This window comes from Schistocerca americana, chromosome 5 (genome assembly GCF_021461395.2).
Source record: "Schistocerca americana isolate TAMUIC-IGC-003095 chromosome 5, iqSchAmer2.1, whole genome shotgun sequence".
Classification (NCBI taxonomy): domain Eukaryota; kingdom Metazoa; phylum Arthropoda; class Insecta; order Orthoptera; family Acrididae; genus Schistocerca; species Schistocerca americana.
This window is the reverse complement of record NC_060123.1, coordinates 291,844,804-291,870,457: the sequence shown is the minus strand read 5'-3', so window position 1 is coordinate 291,870,457 and position 25,654 is coordinate 291,844,804. Positions and strand designations below refer to the sequence as shown.

The 25,654-nt window shown below is 43.3% G+C and overlaps 2 protein-coding genes across 2 annotated transcripts in view; both read left to right on the top strand.

Moving 5' to 3' along the window:
* The window catches only part of LOC124616320, a 150,173-nt gene extending 145,344 nt beyond the window's left edge, over positions 1-4,829 (top strand). Inside the window, exon 2 of the mRNA XM_047144626.1 lies at positions 4,501-4,829. Coding sequence (XP_047000582.1) covers positions 4,501-4,829 — 329 coding nt within the window. The remainder of the gene's footprint in view (positions 1-4,500) is intronic.
* A 129-nt stretch (positions 4,830-4,958) lies between these two features.
* The window catches only part of LOC124615669 (cytochrome P450 4V2-like), a 153,464-nt gene continuing 132,768 nt past the window's right edge, over positions 4,959-25,654 (top strand). The window contains exon 1 of the mRNA XM_047143697.1: positions 4,959-5,084. The gene's annotated coding sequence lies outside the window, so the exon portion shown is untranslated. The remainder of the gene's footprint in view (positions 5,085-25,654) is intronic.

Genomic DNA, 25,654 nt, shown 5'->3' with positions numbered 1-25,654 from the left:
ATTAGAGCTATCTGAACCATCTTAATCAGGTAGCTCTTCAGTTTGCCTCACAAGGGCTGAGTGCACCCCACTTGCCAACAGCACTCGACAGACCGGGTGGTCACCCATCCAAGTGCTAGCCCAGCCCGACCGCGCTTACCTTCGGTGATCTGATGGGAATCGGTGTTATCCCTGTGGCAAGTCCGTTGGCGCAGAATAATACAGATAGTCGTTTCTTCTCCACTCCGTTTGCGAGTGGAACAGTAAAGGTAACGACTAGCAAAGTTCCCTCCGTCATGAACTATTCAACACTCTCAAGGTCTGCATTCATTGGCACCATGGTATAATGCGTGGACGGTGAAGGGTTGTGGTGTTAGTGATGTATTCGTGACATTTATCGGCAATCAGACGGCGTTCAGGTGGCCTGTCTGCGCACCCTTTGTTTTGAGTCTGCAGGCAGTTACTGCTGAGTTAAAACGTGAACAGTGTTTGCAATATTCATTCTAGGGTACAAATATCCCCCAATGACGAGTACGCTGAACAGCTTCAGAGGTTTGAACTGGGTTGCTTTGTGTGCGTGTGGGAAGCAGGTTGGGCATATCGACGGATTGCTACACATATTAGCACACTGCTTTCAAGAGTGTTCTCTGGGACAGACCGACGGCTGTAGACAAGGTTCTAGACGTCCGCTTAGAAGAGGCGTATGTTAAGAGTGACACACTGCACGAGCAGCAGTGGCCGACCGAACGTCACCCAGGGACGAAATCTGGGTATATGTTTCATCTGCTATCATCAGGGGCCACTGGCAGCAGGATTAAATTCACCTGTGCCTCTGGCCAGATTACCATTGACACTACAACCCCACTTTTGAAGGCTACTGCAGTATCGTGAAATCGTTAACTACAGAGTGGAGTGGTGCTCAACAGTCTTCATTGATGAGAACGATGGACGTACACGTGCATGACACAGAACTGGTGAGCTGCCTATTCCAGAGTGCATTCGCCCACGACAGTAGCTCTCACCCCAGGATTCATTGTGTGGAGGCCATCAGTTGAAACACAGTCTCATCTGCTGTTTCTGCAGAGTTAATTAACCAGTTCCTTTTACGTATATTGCACAGACTGTTATCCAAGCGCTAGTATCACCTCTTCGACTGGAAGTCGATATGCTTGTTAGTAGGGCAACGCACGTCCGCAATTGGCTGCTGCGATGCAACGCGCTCATTGTGGTATACAACTGCCCAATTGAAGAGTTACGGAACATGATGAAGCGGGGACTTTCTCTCCTGGGCCTGCAATAATCATTGCCAAAATGCAAAAAAGGTCACAAGGTGTTTACGGCAGTCTGTCGCAGGATGATATTCGGCACCCTTACGATCAGAACAGTACCGCACAAATGCTGAAGAGATCATCAGATACATCGAGTTGTACAGTTGGACTGAAAACATACGTTACATACAGAACTGGCAGAGGTCGTTAGGTCGTTACGAAAGTGACATGTATAAGAGGCGATCGAAAAGAAATGGGCCGGAGGCATAATTACAAAAACAAGTACTTGTATGTTAGAAGTATTGACTCTGGCTGCTGAGACACTTGTCCCACTGTGATACAAGGCGGTGAATGGCCATTTCATAAAGTTCCCGGGGCTGCGATGATAACAAGTTTTCCACGTACAGCGGAATTCCGAGGTGAATTGTTTGCCCAAATGGTACAAAAATGGTTCAAATGGCTCCGGGCACTGTGGGACTTAACTGCTGTGGTCATCAGTCCCCTAGAACTTAGAACTACTTAAATCTAAGGACATCACACACATCCATGTCCGAGGCAGGGTTCGAACCTGCGACCGTAGCAATCACGCGGTTCCAGACTATAGCGCCTAGAACTGCTCAGCCACTCCGGCCGGCTGCCCAAATGGTTCAAATGGCTCTGAGCAATATGGGACTTAACTTCTGAGGTCATCAGTCCCCTAGAACTTGGAACTACTTAAACCTAACTAACCTAAGGACATCACACACACCCATTCCCGAGGCAGGATTCGAACCTGCGACCGTAGCGGTCGCACGGTTTCAGACTCTAGCGCCTAGAACTGCTCGGCACCCCCGGCCGGCAATTGTTTGCCTCTCAGAACCTTTTCAAGGGGACCAAAAATTGCGTAATCACAGGGAGAGAGGTTCGGACTGTATAGAGGGTGGGCGAGAACCTCCCATTTGAATTTCTGCAGGAAAGCCGCGACTGTGTTGGCCGTATGAGGCTTTGCACTGTTGTGGAGCAGAATGACCCCACGGGTGAAACTGCTTGGTCGTTTTGATTTGATCGCTTGGCGAAGGGTGGTCGAGATTTGTTGGGATTCACTGCTGTCCTGCGCTGCAGGAAGTGAATCAGAAGGGGACCATCTTGTCCAAGGAAAAACGTCAGCATAGCCTGCTCTGAGGGGCAAACGATTCACCTCGGACGACGACGTCCAGGTGTATGTGCGGAAGTGGTTAACATTGCAGTCCTGGGAATTTTATGAGTCAGCCATTCACCCCGTTGTGTCAGAGTAGGACAAGTGCCTCAACAGCCAGTGTCAATACTTCTAGTACACAGGTACTGGTTTCTGTATAATTGCCTCCGGCTCGTTTCTTTTTGAATGCCCCATATAACATCAGTTTATCTGTACAACACGATGTATCTGATGATGGATTATCCTGAAACGTCTAATATCAAAGTAATTCACTCAGTATCTAACGACGTCTTACTAAGTGACCTATTCAGCATTTGTGCAGTACTGTTCCACTTATACATGGTGCTAGGAAATTTGCTTTACAGACTTCTAGGACTTGGATAGGGAAGTGAGTACACAATATTTTAGATAGGAGTCCAAGTCTGGACGGTTCGCATCAGGATCTGAATTAGGAGAGACGTAGTACAGTTATTAGGTAACGATTTGAAAATAAACATAACGAAACACGCATTTACCACTTAAGCACATTCGTTCGTATCAACACTTAAACATTACGTGTTTCAATTGTTCTAAAACAAAAAGGAACCTAGCATGCTGAACGTACAGAATTGATGCACTGCAACAGCGGCTTGATGTGGCGACCACCGACATTGTTACCAGACATTGTAGCTATGCAGCGTTTTCTGGTACGCGCTGTTCGTACCACCTGGTGTGTCTTTAATTTCTAGTGCAGCGACCAGACCTCGAGCCAGCTCGCTCTGACTCTACAGCAGTCTCGTAAATTAAACCTAAACACGACCACGTAATCAATAGGACACGACATCCCGTCTACCCTGTTGCACACAAGGACAAGTAACTGTGAGACATATCTCTTTCCTTCACCAGACGTGGACGCGTTATACATCTGAACTGAAACCGCCGTAGAACGGACAGAGTACGCTTCCGGGTACGGATTTCTAATCATAAAAATTTGTAGTCACTCCCCTCTGCAAGTCCTAGAAGTCCGTAACGGGAATATGCGAACCTGTATAAGTGGAACGGTACTGCACAAGTGCTGAATAGGTCACTTAGTAAAGCATCGTCAGCTACTGAATGAATGACTTTGATATTACGTGTGTCAAGATAAACCATAGTCAGATACATTGAGTTGTACAGCTGAACTGAGCTTATATGTTACAACCGCAACGACCTGTGACAGTTATGTACATAACGTATGTCTCCATCATGTCGAATCTCCAACCTCTATGATCGCTCGAATGCGAGAAAACGGTCTTGCGTTGCCGCCAGACGGGCGTACACTGTGTATTGATGCTACAGTTTGAGCTCCGTTTACTGTGACTACCTGTCACCTCACTTGTCAATAAGATGATCGACTCCTCGACGACGTTACCTTTTTCTTTGTCAGTGTGTATCCGAACTCAGTACAACCAAAAACTAGTTCAGATTTGCATTATTCTTACTACCTGAGCCCCCATTTCATTCTGTTACTCGCTCCTGTGAACGGGAGCGCGTCCATCTAGAAAAGATAATCTGAAGATGCCTAAATAAGGCGAAACGCGTCGTTGAAAAATAAAAAAATAAAACTAAAATTGCAACCGAGTCCGTTTTTAACCAGCATTGTTAAGCACTGGTTTGCTGTTATGCCACATATGAACTGGAAGAATTTCTAAAAAATATTCAAATGTGTGTGAAATCTTATGGGACTTAACTGCTAAGGTCCCTAAGGACAAACACACACACCCATGCCCGAGGGAGGACTCGAACCTCCGCCGGGACCAGCCGCACAGTCTATGACTGCAGCGCCCCAGACCGCTCGCCCAATCCCGCGCGGCAAGAATTTCTACAGCGTACAATTCTATCCATCGTAAATCCGGAGCACTGACTTCAGATAGCACGTCTTAATGTCTCTTAAGGTACCCGCTACATCATACAAGGACGTTATCAGAAATATAGATGAAGGAAAAGGTAGATATTTCATCCTTGCGGTTACGATAAAAAGAGGAAAGAAGCGAGTTATATAACGGGGTTCCGTTCGCAATGCTCGTGTGTAATGTTTCACGCTTTCTGCTCCCTGTGCAGGTGACGAAGGCGACAAGTGGAAGCAGACCATTAGGCTCCACAGTACGGGAAACGCTCGGTGCAGAAATGTCAGACTCGATGTGGGCACGCAACAGAACGGAACGGCGAGGGAAAAAAAGGACGAGCTCAGCTGCGGGGAAATGCTCTGCAGACGGGTCGGGAACGCAGGACAGAAGGTGCAGCGCGGCGCAGGAAAACGCGACTGCCTTCGACGTCGGAAAGTGCGGGGCGTGCAGGCCGCGGCCGCTCGGTCACGTGCGCCTCGCCGAGGACTGGCCGGCCGGGGCGGCGCGCGCCCCTGCGCTGCCGCCACCGTGGCCGCCAGTTAACGGCGGGATGGCGCACTGGACGCTGCAGGCATCCGACGTGGCGAGCGCCCTGGCGCTGCTGCTGGCGCTGCTGCTGGCGCTGTCGGCGGCGACGCGCACGTCGGCGCTCTCGCGCTGGCTGCGCCTGCGCCGGCTAGCCAAGGCGCTGCCCGGGCCCACCGACACCTTGCCCATCTGCGGCGACGGCATCAGCCTCCGGGGAGCGCCCATAACAGCGCTGCGGCGCCTCTACCACAAGCACGGCACCCCGTGCAGGTACGTCCTAACCGTCTCTTACTTCCCGCTACTTACCAGGATATCCCACTATCAGACCAATTGTGTGATTGGATTGAAGAGTTCCTAGATAACAGAACGCAGCGTGTCATTCTCAATGGAGACAAGTCTTCCGAAGTAAGAGTGATTTCATGTGTGCCGCAGGGGAGTGTCATAGGACCGTTGCTATTCACAATGTACATAAATGACCTTGTGGATAACATCGGAAGTTCTCTGAGGCTTTTTGCAGATGCTGTGCTGTATCGTGAGGTTGTAACGATGGAAAATTGTACTGAAGTGCAGGAGGATCTGCAGCGAATTGACGCCTGGTGCAGGGAATGACAATTGAATCTCAATGTAGGCAAGTGTAATGTGCTGCGAATACATAGAAAGATAGATCCCTTATCATTTGGCTACAAAATAGCAGGTCAGCAACTGGAAGCAGTAAATTCCATTAATTATCTCGGAGTACGCATTAGGAGTGATTTAAAATGGAATGATCATATAAAGTTGATCGTCGGTAAAGCAAATGCCAGACTGAGATTCGTTGGAAGAATCCTAAGGACATGCAATCCGAAAATAAAGGAAGTAGGTTACAGTCCGCTTGTTCGCCCACTGCTTGAATACTGCTAAGCAGTGTGGGATCCGTACCAGATAGGGTTGATAGAAGAGATAGAGAAGATCCAACGGAGAGCAGCGCGCTTCGTTACAGGATCATTTAGTAATCGCGGAAGCGTTACGGAGATGATAGATAAACTCCAGTGGGATACTCTGCACCAGAGACGCTCAGTAGCTCGGTACGGGCTTTTGTTAAAGTTTCGAGAACATACGTTCACCGAAGAGTCAAGCAGTATATTGCTCCCTCCTACGTATATCTCGCGAAGAGACCATGAGGATAAAATCAGAGAGATTAGAGCCCTCACAGAGGCAAACCGACAATCCTTCTTTCCACGAGCAATACGAGACTGGAATAGAAGGGAGAACCGATAGAGGTACTCAAGGTACCCTCCGCCACACACCGTCAGGTGGCTTGCGGAGTATCGATGTAGGTGTAGATGTAGAACTTCTCCCAGTGGAAGAGGGGTAGATGGTGTCGGAAGTTCCATGCGGCTATTCGCGGATGATGCTGTAGTTATACAGAGAAGTTGCAGCATTAGGAAGTTGTAGCGAAATGTAGGAAGATCTGCAGCGGATAGGCACTTGGTGCAGGGAATGGCAACTGACCCTTAACATAGACAAATGTAACGTACTGCGAATACATAGAAAGAAGGATCCTTTATTGTATGATTATATGATAGCGGAACAAACACTGGTAGCAGTTACTTCTGTAAAATATCTAGGAGTATGCGTGCGGAACGATTTGAAGTGGAATGATCACATGAAATTAATTGTTGATAAGGCGGGTACCAGGTTCAGATTCCTTGGGAGAGTCCTTAGAAAATGTAGCCATCAACAAAGGAGGTGGCTTACAAAACACTCGTTCGACCTATACTTGAGCATTGCTCATCAGTGTGGGATCCGTACCAGGTCGGGTTGACGGAGGAGATAGAGAAGATCCGAAGAAGAGCTGCGCGTTTCGTCACAGGGTTATTTGGTAAGCGTGATAGCGTTGCGGAGATGTTTAGCAAACTCAAGCGGCAGTCTCTGCAAGAGAGGCACTCTGCATCGCGGTGTAGCTTGCTGTCCAGGTTTCGAGAGGGTGCGTTTCTGGATGAGGTATCGAATATTTTGCTTCCCCCTACTTATTCTTGCCGAGGAGATCACGAATGTAAAATTAGAGAGATTCGAGAGCGCACGGAGGCTTTCCGGCAGTCGTTCTTCATAATCGACTGCAAGCGTCCGTTTCCGGTAAAACGATCCATTACTCGTGGTTCACCGCGAAATTATTGCCAACGCCTGAAATCTTCAGCAATGTTAACGATGTTTGTTTTCAGAGTGAGATTCGTGCGACAAAATGCCACTACGGAAAACTGCCTTCGCGCGATACTCGTGCTGTTTGGAATTCCTGTTTAGAAAGTTTCTACGATAGATATCATCGAAGGGAATGCACCAAATCTTCCTGAAGAATGAACATGGTAATATGATATAAGAAGGAATATAAAAATGCAATATGAGAGCTTAAAAACATTGTAACCCATTAAATTGCCATATACAAACATATATTATATAAGAAATTTATGAAACTTACTGCGAAACCCAGTCGTAATTTTACAGTAAACATGATGTCCTTATATCCCCTAACCTGATAATAAGAATTCGTGTAGTAACACTCAACTGACATGATAGATAAGTGAAAAAGTAAATAAATAAAATAAATAAAGACAATAATCATGTTTCGAGGACGAGACACAAAAGAGGAGACCGCGACGCTAGCCACTGGGCCACAACTTCGGATGAAAGTATCGCCCGCTAAAAGGCATCTAAACTCTGTCGCCGTCTTTGACCGTCGTCTTCTCAGAAACTGTCGAGTGTCTACGGATAAGACGAGACTCATTTTCATTCCTATTACACCCAGCAAAGTTTCTAGGAAGTCGCGTTATGGCACTTGCCGTGTTCTCCTGGCGTTGCTAGATGTCGCGGGGTATCCCGATTTTTAGGGGTGCCATGACCTGACCTACATAGAGGTACTATCGTACCTAGAGGATAGTCTACCCACGAATGTATGAATATCGGAACTGGAAAACGTTGTAAGTGTCATTTTTTTACAGAACGCGATTTTAGTGCTATTGTGTTCTCCGTATTCTGTTTCACGTCCCTAGAGTTGATTCTGGAGGCAAATCACAGAGAATCTCTTACAAACGTGTATTAGTAGATGGCGCATGGTCTTTGTGCGAAGCTATACTTTCCTCCTCTGGAGTTCCAAAATTTAACGCAAGAAGTGCCATGCACTTTCCTTAAAGTGCGTTGTCAAGGCGCTGTACATTATCGCTACCCTAAAAAAAATAAAAAAATTAAATTCGTCAGTTGTTGGTGAATTGTATTAACAGCATTGGGTTAAATGGTTGCAGATGTGTAAGATCCAGAAGCCGAAAATACCTTTTAACACACCCTTAGTAATATCAACACACTTTCAATATCATGTACTACCAACTTTATTACCTAAAAAAACTAAACTCCTCCCGAACAGATCATGAAGGCCCAGCAGTACTGACCGGCAGCCGTGTCATCCTCAGATCATATGCGTTCTGTAAAAAAATGGATGCAGATATGGAAGGGCATATGGTCAGCACACCGCTCTCACGGACAGATATTAGTTTTCAAGACCGGAGCCGCTACTTCTCAATCAAGTAGCCCCTCAGTTTGCTTCACAAGGGCTGAGTGCACCCAGCTTGCCAACAGCGCTAGGCAGACCGGATCGTCACCCATCCAAGTGCTAGCCCAGCCCGACCGCGCTTAACTTCGGTGATCTGACGGAAACCGATGTCACCATTGCAGCAAGGCCGTTGGCTAGCTTTATGACCACAAGAGAAAATTTTAAAAACTCAGATGTCGGTAATTATTATTGATTTTTGTTCTCAACATAGTTTTTAAGAAACCTGGAAGTATTGAAGACATTCAGACATTCACTGGGAAAGTTACATCTGCAGCTTAAACTTAAATTTTTGGGTTTAGTTTAACTGAAAACGTTTGAAACGTATATGAAATGTGTTAGAAGAATAGACTAAAAACAATAAATACTTTTTTCCAAAATTCAAAAATTCAAAATATAAAGTAACTAATTACATTGCAATATTTTCAAAAGGTGGGATAGAGTAACCCCCCCCCCCTCTGTTATTGTGATGATTAGAAGAAATGACGACTCTCTTTTGGTAACTAGAGCCCTACTAGTCAAATGTCTAATGCTGTATTTCTGTACTTGTTCTGGGTGGTTATAATTAAAAGTGCAGCTACTCACTAGAGGTCCAGTGTGGACTGTAATAATCGTATGGCAGAGAAACTTGGTTGATAGACTAAAGCGAAAATATGGAACCGATTTACGTTGGAAAAAAATTAGTTCCAATTTTGGCCACCAGGTGCAAATGTGACACAGGACATAATCTTGTCGATCTCTCTGATGCTCATACTCAACAAACTGTGCAAGTAGCAGTTAACAGTACACTCAACATTATGCCTTTCTCACTTGTTTGACCTTTACTGCTTCTCTGCCTCGTGATGACTGGGTGTTGTGTGATGTCCTTAGGTTAGTTAGGTTTAAGTAGTTCTAAGTTCTAGGGGACTGATGACAATAGTTGTTAAGTCCCATAGTGCTCAGAGCCATTTGAACCATTTTGAACCTTTCCTGACCACATCCCGTTCCTTATCCATTACATACGAAAACATTTCTCTATGTCTTCCTTGCATTCACAGTACTGGATTTGCACCTGGTGGCCAAAATTGGAACTAATTTTTTCCGGATTAAATCGGTTCCATATTAACGCATTACATTATTTACTAAGTTTCGCTGGCATGCAATAATTACAGTCCACACTGGACAGCTGTCAGTAGCAACACTTCAGTTACAACCACCAAGTACTATCACAAATAATGGTGCCTCAGTATTAATGGCATTTAGCAAAGGTAAATTATATTTCTTGTTGTTCAGAATTCTTGTTGAAAAAAAAAGAGCCAACAACTAATGTAAATAACACCAAATGTAAAATAAACGTTAACAGCCATTTGAAGACTAACCTGTCAGTTAGAAACAGGTCACGGCGCTTTTTGTGTAAATAAAATGGCATTATTGATAGTGGTTGGTTACTGTTTTCTCCTTTGCAACAATCAACTTGTAGAATCTTTCTTATTGGCAGTTAGAACCAGTCAGTTCTCTGGTATCCCACTTAGCACATTCTGAATAAACTATTTATTTTCTAATTCGTTTCATTATTATTTTCCGTCAATGCAATGAGCAGCTCCATGCTGTGCTATCATGATAGCCTCTTAATTTTTTTGTATACAAATCAGTTATGCACAAAGAGCAATACATTTTTTTTCATTCTGTTGAAAAAAGACAGATTTGGCACTTTGAACATTTTCCATTCCCGTTCCTGGTTGGTGTCTCAGTTTGGTGACTGAGTTTAGAGTCACATAAGTCAATCCACACTAGTGACCGCCATAAGGAGTTTTCTGAATTTTGTACTGTTTTCGTTGTTGTGAGACATGAAGTTGTGTTTGATGCATCATTTGTAAATATTTAGAGCTCTACACATTTTGGTGCTGAACAATAATTTAAACCTTTTCAGAAGATATTGTTATTTCTTAAGTTACAGAGTTTTATGGTAAGTAAAATTGCCCATATTTTTAAAACTAGTTACATATCATGACGACGGTTAAGCCATATGCCATCGTCCTTGAGCTATCTTGCACCTTTAAACGAAAGAAAGTCTTTTACCGCGGAACAAGCAATATTTACAAATGAAGGGATGTTCTCTAACGTCTTACCAACTTTACTTTGAAAGTAGAAATTTCTGTTGGTGTCAGTAGCTTCTACTTAAAAATGTATTTGACTTTTAACTGGTTTTTGATAATACTTCTGCTAATTTTATTTCATTTACTACTATTGGTTTGTGGTGACGTACCGCTAATAATGTAATAGATATGTGTCCTCGGAGTCTTTCGCAATGGGATCCTTCAGTAGAATCTTCTCTATTTACAAGCCACATCATTTCGAATAAAACACGCGAGCTTTCGACAGTTGTCTCCACCATAGTCACCAGGAGTTGAAATCAGTGATTTGAACTCCTGATTGCGATGGAGGAGACAGCTGCGAAAGGACGAATATTTTATTCGAAAAGACACGGGTTAGAAACTGGGAAGATTATATTGAAGGTAAGAGGTACGTTATTACATACAGTACTGGCAAGATTTTCTCCGTTGCAGCACTTAAATTTCAGTAAAATATTACTTTCTAGGTACATGACTATGTAGTAAAGTGAAGCATTTTCTTACATTTTCAAAAACTTATTTTCGCGAGAAATTTCTCTAAGTTGGGAAAAAAGAGTGTAGTAAACAAAAAGCGAATCCTGTCAGCTAAAAATGGAATAAAAATATATTAAACTTCTATTACTGGGCTGGCCAGAGGATGGCTCTAAAAATGGCTCTGAGCACTATGGGACTCAACTGCTGTGGTCATAAGTCCCCTAGAACTTAGAACTACTTAAACCTAACTAACCTAAGGACATCACACACATCCATGCCCGAGGCAGGATTCGAACCTGCGACCGTAGCGGTCGTACGGTTCGAGGCTGTAGCGCCTTTAACCGCTCGGCCACTTCACAGTGGCCAGAGGAGAAAGACTGAAATATTTCATTGTGTTACACACTTCCCTCCGTCTTATGCCTCGACTTCTGTAAATTGCTAACAATTCTAAATAGAATGCGTATTGACTTAAGAAACGGTCTACAACATGAAAGTTCCGAAGTGGGCAATCTGAACGCGTCGATGGCAGTGACAAGGAAAGTACGCAGCGCGCCACGAGGTCGCGATCAGCCAATGAAGTAAAGGTATTCGTCAGCGCACGCCCGAGCTCTACGTTTCGAAAGCACTCACACGCGTGCGATTCGTTGTTGTATTACTAGTACCACTGCTACGACTGTATTTCAACTTGTCCCTCCTCTTGTTTACTGAAACGTTTCGACTTCTCTTAGGACTTTTATTCCATAGCGGAGACCGCATTACCGCCCGCCCACTTATTCGTTTCTTGCTTTCGTTTGTTATGAGGAACAAAACGCGAGAGGCAGGTGCAATCAGACTGTGAGCTATTGTTGGTCTCACGCCGCTGTTTATAGCGGAGTTCGATTCCCGACGGGCACTGTGCCCTTTGATGTTCTTTTGTTTTATAGAGCACGCACTCGTACTCTGTGAAACGTAAATTCCGTCATGGATTTCTAGGCATGATGGATGTGATGGTCGGCGATATAGTACCGGACACCAAGCGTTGTTTAATGTGAAACCTCCATCCCTGTTTATAAGGCTTTCGGACCTTTATTTCGATGGATATCTTAATTATGCTGCCTCAGAAACTTGGCGTTTGCACCATGCTACACCGATCTCATCGTATTTCATTTCATGATTATAATCGAGGCAGTGCTCGGAGACAGCTGATGCGCATGGTTGTTTTAGTCGGATGTATTGCTCATGTGTTCGCAGACGCAAATAACAATGAATTTCCTTGCTATATTAAAAATTAGAACGGTAAAAGGTCTTGACGTTGCAGCTCTTGCCTTTTTTCTGACGTATTATGTTTTCACAGACTTGTAAATAGCAAGAATTCTGCTAACTATTCGACGTTGAGCCATGACATAGTCGAGTTTCATCTGCTTCTGCGAGAAATTACGCCGGCCGTGTGCCGGAGCGGTTCTAGGCGCTACAGTCTGGAACCGCGCGACCGATACGGTCGCAGGTTCGAATTATGCCTCGGGTATGGATGTGTGTGGTGTCATAAGATTAGTTAGCTTTAAGTAGTTCTAAGTTCTAGGGGACTGATGACCTCAGAAGTTAAGACCCATAGTGCTCAGAGCCATTCGAACCTTTTTTGAGAAATTACAAGGCACAAGACATTCACTCTCGGCTAATATGTGTAAACACAGTTGTCATGAGCTGAAAATCTTTCTAAATTCGCGATGTTGTACACTGAAGAACTAATATAGTTTCATGATATTTGAGTGGGTTATGCTAACACTTTCCCGAACTTGAAACTAAGGAGTGCCTATATTTTGCTATTTTTTGAAGATGCACCAGTTTGCCAACCACGTTCACAACTTAGTAGTAACAAGAAATTCTTACCTAATGGTTGAAAATTTATCTGTTTTTTATGTTCAGACCCTTAGGTCTTTGTCCTGCCGACTTTTAATCACCATTGCCTAAGTGCGGATTTTCCATCAAGTGGATCTACGAACACTATCTCTACTGGACCACACCAAGTACTATGAGAAACTATCGACGCGAAACACAGAGGATCGAAACAGGGCAATTCAAAATGAATAGAGAAAGGCGGGATAGTGTCAGACACATAAGCTTTTCCGAAGTTACAGGTTTTCTTCAGGCTGTACTGGAACTTTCTTCATACTAAACAGTCCTATAATAGACTGTTTAATAGAATTATAAAGCTCGATGTCATAAGAATATATGTTCGTTGTTTTTTTAATATTTTTTCCACACTTTGCACTTTGGTCGTTTAAATTTTCATAGGGTTTTATTGGAGCTGAAACTGTAACGTGTAAAAAAGTTTGAACTGGATCGTAAATGGTTATAAATCTGAACTTATTCTTCAAGTCACCTAATTTGTCAAAGAATCTGTCAACTTGCTCCTTCCTGAAACGTGGTGCCCACTGCAGGACATCGAGTCAGTTATCCTGGACTTTGTAAACTAAAAGTCTCTATCTGCTTTCATTTCTTTGTTTTTATTTTTAGTTGTTCTGCATATTTGTATATTAGATTTCAGAACTCGTCTTTACTCAAAGAAATGGACTGGCTACGTAAATTTCTATCATGGTCGTAGGATCCTGTTCTCTGTCCATCACTGAATGTTCTCGGAAAAATACTTATTTCCTACAACAGGTTTGACGATCACGTCTTTCTTTTCCCGTAAAGCTTTAATTCTATCATGTATTATTTCCCATTCGCTTTTCTGAATGACATTTCAATGTGTGGTTTCTTGTACGACTTCCTTCGCAGTATTTTCATCCCATTTATGTTCTGACTTCATTCTCTTTGTCTGTTAATGAAAAGAAGGATTAGGTTTTTTTGCTATCTGTTTTGTCCGGTACAGTCCGAAATTGCTTTGTCCAGCACAACTTGAACGTACCGCTTTGATATTTTGCCATTCCCATTGTTAATCATTCGGTTGAAGTTTGTCACTGACTCCAATTTACAGAGTAATAGGAGTTGTATCTACAGAGACAATAATAATATAATAGTGCTTACTTGTAATCAAAATACAATACTCTTTTGTTGACATAAAGAAAAATCCACTCAAAATATAACCTCTTACCACTCAGGAAAGCATTTATGTTCTGATTCAAAATGACGTGATGGTCTTGTTCCACCGCAGATCCACAATCAAATACATACAGTCACGGCACTCTCTGGTGTAAAATTTGTTACCGTTTGACGGCTGGAGCGGCACTAGTTCTCCAAGAGGTGAGAAAGCAGGCACTCACATGCGTCGGAAGGACAATGTTTAGTTTTTAGTTATTTTCTAATTCAATAACGAAATCGTCATGTTTTTGCTTTCCATGTGTTAGTAAATTAGCAAGAGACAATAAACCATAGTGAAATACATGTAAAGACAGCTGAATCGCACTGATTCAATGACATAAGCTTCAACTTATTCATGAACAAATACTTACAAATACGTGTATATTTAGAGCTTATTCTGCTGCAAATGAGAGAACGTAAACACAAATTTCTTGCATTAGAAGCGTATTTCTCTGTTGACGTCTGTTTTATTATCAGGGCACTTTCTTTAATGATTCGCCCTTTCTTATACTTCACTCGACTTTCTAATACACGAATGATTTTGTAAATATAGTTACTTGTACTTCAAAATCGAATGTATTGAAGATTCTTCTCGTTTATTGGGAGAATTTTAGAAAAGAGTGGTTCACCTGTAAAGGAGACCGCATATAGGACGCTGGTACGACCTATTCTTGAGTGCTGCTCTAGTGTTTGGGATCCGTACCAGGTTGGATTGAAGGAAGACATCGAAGCAATTCAGAGGCAGGCTGCTAGGTTTGTTAACGGCAGGTTCGAACAACACGTAGGTGTTACGGAGTTGCTTCGGGAACTCAAATGCGAATCCCTCAAAGAAAGGCGACGTTCTTTTCGAGAAACACTATGGTGAAATTTAGAGAATCGGGATTTGAAGCTGACTGTTCAAAACGGTTCAAATGGCTCTGAGCGCTAAGGGACTTAACATAAGAGGTCATCAGTCCCCTAGACTTAGAACTACTTAAACCTAACTAACCTAAAGACATCACACACATCCATGCCCGAGGCAGGATTCGAACCTGCGACCATAGCAGTCGCGCAGTTCCGGACTGAAGCGCCTAGAACCGCTCGGCCACTGCGGCTGGCAAAGCTGACTGTTGAACGATTGTACTACCGGCAACATACATTGCGCGTAAGGACCACGAAGATACAATACGATAAATTAGGGCTCATACGAATGCATACAGTCAATCGTTTTTCTCTCGCTCTGTTTGCGACTGGAACAGGAAACGAAGTGGCATGTGGTACAAGGTACCCACCGTTGCGCACCGTACTGTGGCTTGCTGAGTATCTATGTAGATGAAGATGTTTTTAGCTCAGATTTAGACACAATTGCGCAATTGGTTTCTTTTGCATTGGGAGACAATTTTATTGCTTTTGATGATTGTGACATCTGCGTTGTCTTCCCTTAGGATAGAGTTGTGGTGACCTATTTGGCACGTTAAAGATCGTGGGTATTACATTTCATACAGATTTCCTAAGTTCCACATTCACTGATTTGACTGAAAGTTGAGCGAACAAAACTTCGCTTCGTTGGGTAGATATACGACGTCTTTCTGCAGAAGGTCCGGTCTTCTGGTGCTTATCTGCCACATGTTGCTATTAAAAGAAAGCGTTGTTATTCAGCAAATGTCTGTACATTTCAAGCGAATCGTAAATGAACTGACCTGTAATGTACCGTTTCGTAAATCCCACAGTTCCTAGGAAACCAAATAACAACAAATGTAATGTCATATTTTGGTTGTCGTCAATTGTTATGTCACTACATACACTACCTGTGGTAGGAACTGCGTTGCAAATTATTATTGATGTTAGTACTCGCACTCATCCAATATTGTATTCAGAAGTGTCGCTTCGGCCGCTGCTATCGTTGTGGGTAACAAAAACGAGACGCAGCGTCGCGACTGCTACGTCAGACTGTAGTAGTTCAGACTACCTTGCCGCAACACGTGCATCTTTAGCGCAAGCGTTTGCAAACAGCTCTTGTTCGTAGCATTCCGCTGTCAGATACCACCCGAACTTACAAACGGCCGGAAATATTAAATGCATAGCGAGCATCGATAAGAATTACAGAGAAACTGAATATAAATTAAAAGCTTCGATCATTGTGCTGCAAGCGCAGTGAATGGGTATGTCGGTTAACGCACCTTTACATAGAGGTTTTGCGAGCCATTAGAATGGTCGTATTTGACATAACGAGGCCGTGTTCTGCTTTTTCCCACCTAGGTCTCCGGTCCTGACACCCAATGATTTGGTGTTTTTGCTATTATCTATATTTTTATGTGGAAGATTTTGTGTATGTTCCTACTTTGCCGGAAACAGTCCCAGAACTCAAAATGCGCATTTCTAACGCATTCAGTTCGGTGGTTCCACATTTGCTTCAGAACATAAGGCGTGAATTGGGTTATCGCTTCGATGTTGTCGGTGTGACCAAGGGGAGTCATATGGAACACCTATAAAGTATGTAAAAAAATTAACTCCTTTCTATTTAACTCCCTTTTATATTCTCTGTTGTTCTGACAGACGTATCGCTATGCGTTAAACAGCTGTGGTCCTTAGCTATTCCTATATTCATTTTGAATAGCCCTCTGTTTTTCCGTGTTAAAGGAATTTTATTGTTGGCCTTGACAATAAACAAATGACAACACAACGAAAATGCGCATCGTTCATTCAGTCAAACATCTTTAGTTGATGGTTTGCTGGTTTGTGTGAGTAATCAAGGACTGCCTTTACTGTAAAAAACATATCCTTAGGAGTACTATAGTATATATGTACCCATATTGAAAATGACAAAACGTTATTGGATTTACTGTTCTGCCAACTTATATTCTCCATAGACTAGTAGCATTTCTACTTTCGCTTCGCTGCTGCACAGTATACTCACACAAACCTTCAAGTAAAGGCAGTTGACTGAATTATACGTGTGCATTTTTCTTGTTTTTCTGTTTGTCTGCTGTCAGCTCCAACAAGCGGACGAGTTACGTGCTAGTACAGGGGAGCCGACACCAGTTGTGTCTTACGTTTTCAATAATGCCATTTTATGTGAGTGATACATTGGAATACTTTCTGAACAGGTCTTGAGGAAAGGTAGTGGATTAACATTCAAAAAGTGAAAGGAGCTATTTAAAAAATATGTATTGCTGCTGATATCTTTGGAGCGAACGAAGTTACAAGAGAGGTAGTAACGCTGGTTAATGTCCCCCTGGTAGCTAAACATCATCTGCTTGATACATTTTTTATTGTAAACAAAAAGGTATTTATAAGTATGAATGGGACATCTTGTATCACAACGTGCAACTAAACCTACTAAAGGAAACTGTAAGACCGAATAAACGATAGGGTAGCATATGGGGCGCAGCTTGAAACAGCTAACCAACCTTCATTCCCTATAACTTCTGAACTATACGCATAACAAAATGTCAAAATCTACGGCGCAAATGCAAGGTAACTGTAGAAACTTCAGGTGGACTACAAATAACGATTTACGAACAACTGTATGTTTGAAATGTAACGGATGAGAACTGGACAAGGTATCTGTGGAAAATGAGTTGCAAATTGAAATGACGTCGCCATCGTCAAAGGCCGCTGAGAAGCTGATGCAGGTCGGCAGCTCGGTGAATGTGTTCCAAGGTGGCGCAGTGCAGCGCGCACCGCCTACTGCCCCCTGTGGAGGACCTTGGGGTCCTGCGCCCTCGCTGCTGGTGCCGTTTCCACCCAGGCACCACCAACTTGGGCCACTTCACTCCGTTTCTGCTGCGTTTCGGCTACCGTATGTCCCTCGTCCTGGGCACCCCAGTTCACCTTCAAATTTTAAAGTGACGTATTGCAAATGGATTGCATGCTGAAAGCATACCTCCTCTTTTAATCTTATGGAAATGAGCATATTTTATTCTAAAAGGATCTGCTTTAAGTATACACTGATGCAGTTCAGCCTCTGACGCCTTAACATGCCAGTAGAGTCTAGTCCACGTGACATTTCACTCTACCGCGGCTACACGTAACCTCTCGGAGGGGGAGAAGGGGTTTCGTTTATTTAGTTATCTCTGCATAGTCCGCTTTATTCCCGCTCTTCCTTGTAAAACTGTGTGCGTGAGTGAGCGCAAACGTGGAAGTATTTTGGAGATGCCTCCAGTAGGGACAGAGTTTATAGAGACGTGAGTTCGCATTACCATCACAACTTGGCAGGTGGACCGAGCGTCAGGCTAGCACATCGTAGTAACACCGTTGGCATTCCTCCCCCACTACTGGTCATAGTGTAAACGGTCCAAACAAGGGCACCTTCCAGCACTTCTGCACTGGGCTCCATAAGTATAGGACACTTATAACAACCATCCACTTGTTCATCAATACAAGTGCTGGTATAAATTAACGTTTAATTTCATTTATTCCAGTCGCGATGGTTAAGCAAGTGTTTCGCCATCGTTTTTATTTCCACTTTCTCGCTCAATTTCGCATGTTTGTGTGGATTTGTAATGGTATCCTTTGTTCTTGTGCTCGAACGACGGGATGTGTTATCCTGTTTTATAACGTTAAACGTTTCTTAACGTTTTAGCTACTATTGGGATTTCATTTTTTGATATTCGATGTTTTGTGGGCTGTGGTCTCTGAACCTCATATGTGTGTTCCAGACTGAAGCGCCTTGAACCTTGAACCGCTAGGTCATCGTGGCCGGCGGTAGCATCCAACTAGTAAGCCGGCCGTGGTGGCCGAGCGGTTCTAGGCGCTACAGTCTGGGACTGCGTTACCGCTACGGCCGCAGGTTCGAATCCTGCCTCGGGCATGGATGTGTGTGATGTCTTTAGGTTAGTTAGGTTTAAGTAGTTCTAAGTTCTAGGGGACTGATGACCTCAGAAGTTAAGCCCCATAGCGCTCAGAGCCATTTGCACAATTTTTGAACCAACTGGTAACTGGTAACTGCTTGGAAGATACATAGCTGCTATTATTAAATGATGTTGCTCAAATAATAGATCATTAAGCATAAAATCCAAGGAATACTTGTACACAGGTCATATTTCTTTTAGTTTTCCTGTTTTTTTTTAATTTATTGGACATAATGTGAATCTGGACCTTGAGCCTACTACATACGTATATCAAATCCCGCCAGTCTGGACCTGTGTGCCCAGTCACATTATAAGGTACGTCATCGTTAGTAAAATGACTACCTATTTGCATGGAAAGGTCTTGCCGGCTGCTGATTTACATGTTTTTATTCCCTTTTTCACAATGACTGTAGAGACAGCTCCCCAAGCTGTCTGCACTATTGATCGCTGTCTCGTCATTTGATTAATAATAGATCACTGAGTAAACATTGCTGAGCTTCTAAATGTGAGTGATCTGAGAGTTCTCCATTTTCCTTAGTATGCAGTCGCTAAAGCAGGGCTGTGATAATTTATGTGTCCTCATTTGCTGTATCGATTTACTTCACCCAAGTACCTACTACATTTCGTTTATGGAAATTTTGACCATAGAATTCAGACAACAAATAATCAGTGTGTAAGTTTTATTGTGTTTTTGTTTTCTTGTCTGAGTGACAGTCTACGTGATGTAACTTCAGATACTATTTGGAATGCTGAAGGAAGTGTCATAAATGCTGATTAGAGTGCCGCTAGTACGCCGTCAGCTAGAAAGGCCATAATTACACTTATTTTGAATATAAACATTACGTGTGTAAATTTCATCAAATATGTGAAATTTAATTACTGTGCACTGAGAAAGAAAGTATTTTACCAGCAAGGTAGCGCAGTCGCTAGCACACTAGACTCGCATTTGGGAGGACGACGGTTCAATCCCGCGTCCGGCCATACTGATTTAGGTTTTCCGTGATTTCCCTAAATCGCTCCAGGTAAATGCCGGGATGCTTCCTTTGAAAGGGCAAGGCCGTCTTCCTTCCCCGTCCTTCCCCAATCTGATGAGACCAATGACCTCGCTGTCTGGTCTCCTACCGCAAATAATCCAATCCCCCCCTTCTCCAAACTATTTAAATGATTAATAATTGAATGTAAAGAGTATAAGTATCTTCGATGTAATGAATAACCTCCTCATCAACAACCAAAAATTGCAATGGTCACCTGTCGCATATTAGACCGATACGCTATTAGAAACTGCTATTCCTGGGTTATAAGAAAAATGTACAAATGGATACAGTTTCCTTTTTCTTTCCCTCAATGTCTGTCTTGGCCCTACAGTTGATTCTTATCTACGCCATGGAAAACGTGTCCGCCTCCGGTAGCTGCCTGGTCAGCACGACAGAATGTCAATCCTAAGGGCACGAGTTCGATTCCTAGCTTGCTTCATTTCATCCCCCTCGACGCGCAAGTCGCCGAAGTGGCGTCAAATCGAGAGACTTGCACCCGGCGAACGGTCTACCCAACGGGAGGTCCTAGTCACACGACATTTACAATTTAATGGAAAACGTTTCTCTCCTTTAATGAGTGATTCAAAACGTTGAGCTGCATGTGCCTCAAAGAAATCGCTGTGTCGTTGAGAGCCTTAAAATTTCTTTTGGCTGCTTGCTTATAAGGACTGGTACGTCGTCTAGAATGTAGATAGCTGAATACACAGTAATACAAGTTCTGTCAGTAAAGTTATGTTAAATTATACTTTCAAAGCATAGGAGGAAGTATAATAGGACAGATGGCAAATAAACGAAAAAAATGTTTCAAACTGAAATTATATTGAGAATTTTAACCACACTTACTTTGAATCACATTAAACTGAAAACTACACATTATTGTGACTACAGCTTGTGTTCTACATCAACGGCGCGTTTTATCTGACGCCCAAAAGGGCATGGTAGGATGGAAGCATTTCCAAAACGGCTATATTTGCAATCAATTCGCATGCCGCCGTGGTTAAAGAATACTGTGGATGGCAAAATGGCGTATTCAGAGTTGGCGACGATGCAACTGTGGTGCATCACAGGCCACAGATTTCTGTACGGGCGAAGAGACATGCAACAGGTGAGCAGCTGATCGCCCAGATGAATCGAAAGGCTACCAACAGTGTCTTCTCAACAAATGTTCACCGAACGTTGTTGTGCATGGGCCTCAGCAGCAGCGCTTTGTTAATGCACACATACTCAGTGTTGAAACTTCCTGGCAGATTAAAACTGTGTGCCCGACCGAGACTCGAACTCGGGACCCTTGCCTTTCGCGGGCAAGTGCTCTACCAACTGAGCTACCGAAGCACGACTCGCGCCCGGTACTCACAGCTTTACTTCTGCCAGTACCTCGTCTCCTACCTATGCTCCGTGTTGTTCACCGGAGACAAAGGCTGGAATTTGCACGCCAATATCGCAAATGGACGTGCACTGTGGGGCGATAGATGGCCTTTCCCAAGAATCGCATTTTATGCCCCATCAGACAGACGACTCTTAAGATGTACTGCGTGAAACACCTGCATGCGTTGTGGTATGGAGGATGTGTCTGTGGCATTCTCTGCGTGATGTCATTCTGGATGATCTTGTCAACGGGGATAGCGATATTCCAACTGAGCTCCGAATGGAATGTAGAGCTCGCAAGAGTACGTCTACAGCGCTCTGATATGAAAGTGGCAAAGGCAGCGTATGGAATAGACAGGCAGTACCAAGATGCAACGGCAGGATCCTCCAACACTCCAATATTCCTCCCCACCACCATCTGCTACACCCCTTATGGAGGCCCGCGACTGATTCAGGCGTAGGAGACGAGCCAGAGGAGTGTGCAGTCCAGCGGCTATAAAGATACGAAAAGAACATAAAAGTGACACTTAATCTGAAGATGAAGAGGAGGAAACTAGTCGAAACTTGGCCGTAGAACGGCGCCTTGACTCGGTTGATCACCCAGAAGACTTGATCATAAAAAAGTAACTTTCAGTGGATATGTGATAGAATCATAAGAACCCTGGCAAGGAAAGTGTGGAAAGGGAGAAAAATTTAATTTCGTGAAGTAATGGTAGTTTCCATCTTGTTATACATAGCTAAATGTTACAATTCATGAAAGAAATATCTGAGGCAGTTGGGAACAACAAATGTTCCTCAGATCTTTCAAACACTGTAGTGGAGACGATGAAATCAGGAGCAACTATATGACGGCATAATTAGGCCTGAAATCGGTAACAGATGAAGTTGTGTAGAGCAGAAGAGACTGAAGCGAAGATGTTGTGCTAAAGTCGCTGACCAGCAGCCGAATGCAAGCATTTCCTGATAAATCTGTGCAGAGAAAAACAGTGAAAAGACTGAGGGTAAGATCGTTAACGAGGAACATACCTTTTGTGGCCTAAACTTGGAAGACTAGAAGTAAGACGATTAACAATGACAGTAACAATAATAATGTGATCTACATATTTTATTGTTCATCAGGAATTTTTTTGACCTCTTTAGGTTCTATCACGAAATCATTTTGAGATCTGTCTTCTACAATCTTAATGTGTCAATAAATAAAGCGTCAAGTAAAATCTGTAATCCTTACCCTTAACAAGTGTTATGCTTAGTTTGCTTACATGTTAATCGGTACGGTTGTAGAGGATAGATGGGAAGTTGATTTGGTAATGAAACTGAAACCAGTATACTACTACTAACGAACAGTACAACTTCATACGATTAGACAGCTATTCCACTGATCAGGTAATCTTGTAACAGTTGTCATAATGTGAGCGAAAATGCGACCATCTGAAGATGAGTGTCTGATCAACCAAAACTGGTCATGCTTGCATAAATTTGCGGTAGAAATGAAAATTTGTATTGAACAATACAATTCTTTTGTTGGCCAAACGATCACGGTGCTCTCAAGAATAATTTATGTTTTCATAAATATTGTAACGAGGGTATCATTTTCCTCTTCTACTTCAAAACTGTACCGTCAGCTCCAAAAGCCTACCAAAATATGCAGATGAGTCGAAATAATAGCGCACATTTCTGTTCAACAAATGGAAGATTCTGCTTTGGTATCAGTGACAGTTGTTTGCGATTGCGATGTCGACATAGAGATGGTTGTGTGCCAGGCAGTGATATACAAAAGCCTTGGAGTAAGGAGGCATAGCCTATAGTGAGTCCACACCTGTGGACTTTGTTGAAAGAATCCCGAAAAATGGTACGTACTGCTCACTGCGTTTCTGTTTCTCCAAGGTCAGCGAGGCATGCTCTTCCAGTAGGATTAAGTCAGTGCACCCACTCTTCGACCTACCCGCGCACTCTGTAAGACGTTAGGTGGCTTCCGTGGGTAGCGCGATCACGAAACCCGCCCACAACTAGTAATGTGTAGAACATTATGGAAATGCATCTGATCAAGGCTGCACTGTCAGCAATGTTCATTATCAACAGAGCTTACAGATGGCAGTGGCGTCGTACACTATCTCCCAAGGTGACATCTGACACCTCAGTGGGGTCAACAAGAAACTTGATTGCAGGTCTGTATTGTATTGAAGTTAGAGCAAGCTATGGAAGACACTGAACGTATTGCAAGAAGAGTCAGTCATCAGATGGGCGACACTCTTGTAAGTGATCTTACAGACTCTACAAAATTTTTTTTTATAATTTTTGAATAAAACTACAGATGTTAATATCTCCGTAAAGCGATTGGAAACAAGGACAGAAGCCGATAGTAATACCTGTCCGAGAACTCAGACACTCTTCACACTGTAGATCTCAAAACCAACCTTCAAAAGACCAAAGTCGTGAGCCCTGTCGCTGTTACGATTTCCATCGAAAACCATACTCTGTAATCAGTAAATTAATGCATTTACTTGGGACATAAAGTCCAATTTGGAAAAACAGCCAGGCAGCAGAGATCAGTCGACTAATTTGGCACTCTGGAAACTTCGTTACAGTCTCCGCAAACCAATTATCTCTATAAATTTAAAGAGGAGAGTTTATGACACATGCATCCTGCCAATAACAATAAACGAGCTCGAAACAATGGCAGAAAAAACAAATCGGCCTCTGATCTGTCAAAGGCAATAGCAAGAGCAATGCTTGGTTACAGTCTCAGAGACTTGATCAAGGACCAAGAGATAAGGAGAAGAAAGAGGGGGCTGTGACATTATTTGGTGGATACGGACACTGAAATGGCGTTGAGGAGGACACAGTGCTAGACGCACATTCAAATAAACCAAAATACTGCTACAGAGTCGTCTGAAGGAGTCGAAGAGAAATGTCGGAAGTCCTCTGGCGAGATGGGGAGATGACATACAACGATATGCGAGGAAAAAAATCTGGATCCAGACAGCCAAGAAAAGCTGGCCATGGAAATCTCTGGAAGAGGCCTGCGTCTGAAATGGATATCTAGAGGCTGAAAAGAAAAAGCTACCTGTCTGTAAATAAGTGGTAGGAGTATTATTTTCTTTCTCTGTCGTAGATGTTTGCCTTATTTCAATTAGGAATTGGGAAAACATGTTACAAGTTATCAGAGGTATTAAATTAGATTTAAAAATTATTGAAATCGTATGCAGTTCATATGACATATTAGGAGCTTTATAGAGCTCTGGTAGAAATCTGTGAAAGTAGTTGGTAGGTAAAGCTCGAGTTCTTATACAATACCGGATTTATTTATTTCTTCGGCTCATCCGGTACGAGATTTATGCGTACCTTCGGGGTCAGCACATACCTACATTTCATGTACTCTGCCGACAACTAACAAAAGCACCGATATTTTGCAAGTAAACAGTCGAAAATAAAATGCGAAGGTTGTATGGAAAGCTGACCTCCGGTGCTGTGTTGTACTTTTAGGAGTGCAAGTAGCGGAGTAATTGTAGCTTAGCTGTAACGCCCGCCTCGGTAAGAATCTGGCTGTGCTGCGAAATGGCGGCAGAACTTTAGTTTTCACCGTAACTGCAAAGGCCCCTAGACACGCACCAACCCACCGACAGACATATCAATTTCATATGCACCCTATACACGTCTCGACCGACTTTACACAACGAATACAACGCCGCAGTGACAAAAGACGAACTTTTGTCTTACAGGTGTCACGACAGCGCTTCACACAGCATAATTTGTTGTGTGAAGTGGCGGAGTCGATCGGATCGCTTCAAGTGTGTGGGCTGTCGGGTGGTCGTACTAAACCGACCGCCGTACAAAAAAAGCTGCTCGGTTGGTTGATCAAAGCGCCTACACACGTTCAGTTTGTCTGTTGGTCGGTTATTGCGTGTGTAGGGCCCTTAAATCAAAATGGTCGTTATCGTCGAAAGTCCCGCTGCCTGGGAAATAAATACTGTAATTCGTTTTCTGTGAGCGAGAAACATCAAAGCTGTAGATATTCATGGCGAAGTTTTTGCTAAGTGTGTATGAGCCGTAGCGTTGTAAGAAAGTGATGCCGTTTCATTCGGGAACGTCCAAAGTACTTCCCTGTTCAAGAAGACAATAGACGACCAACTGAAGTGACAAATGAACTTGTCGCAAAAGTTTATGACAGAATCAAAGAAAACGACGGTTCACAATTACAGAATTACTAATCAGTTTTGCCCCAGATGCCATGGAAAGGATTTTACGGACGTGTGACTGATAAACTTGGTTGGTTGGTTGGTTGATTCGGGGGAGAGGACCAAACAGCTAGGTCATCGGTTCCTTCGGATTAGGGAAGGATGTGGAAGGAAGTCGGCCGTGCCCTTTTAAAGAACATCCCGGCATGTGC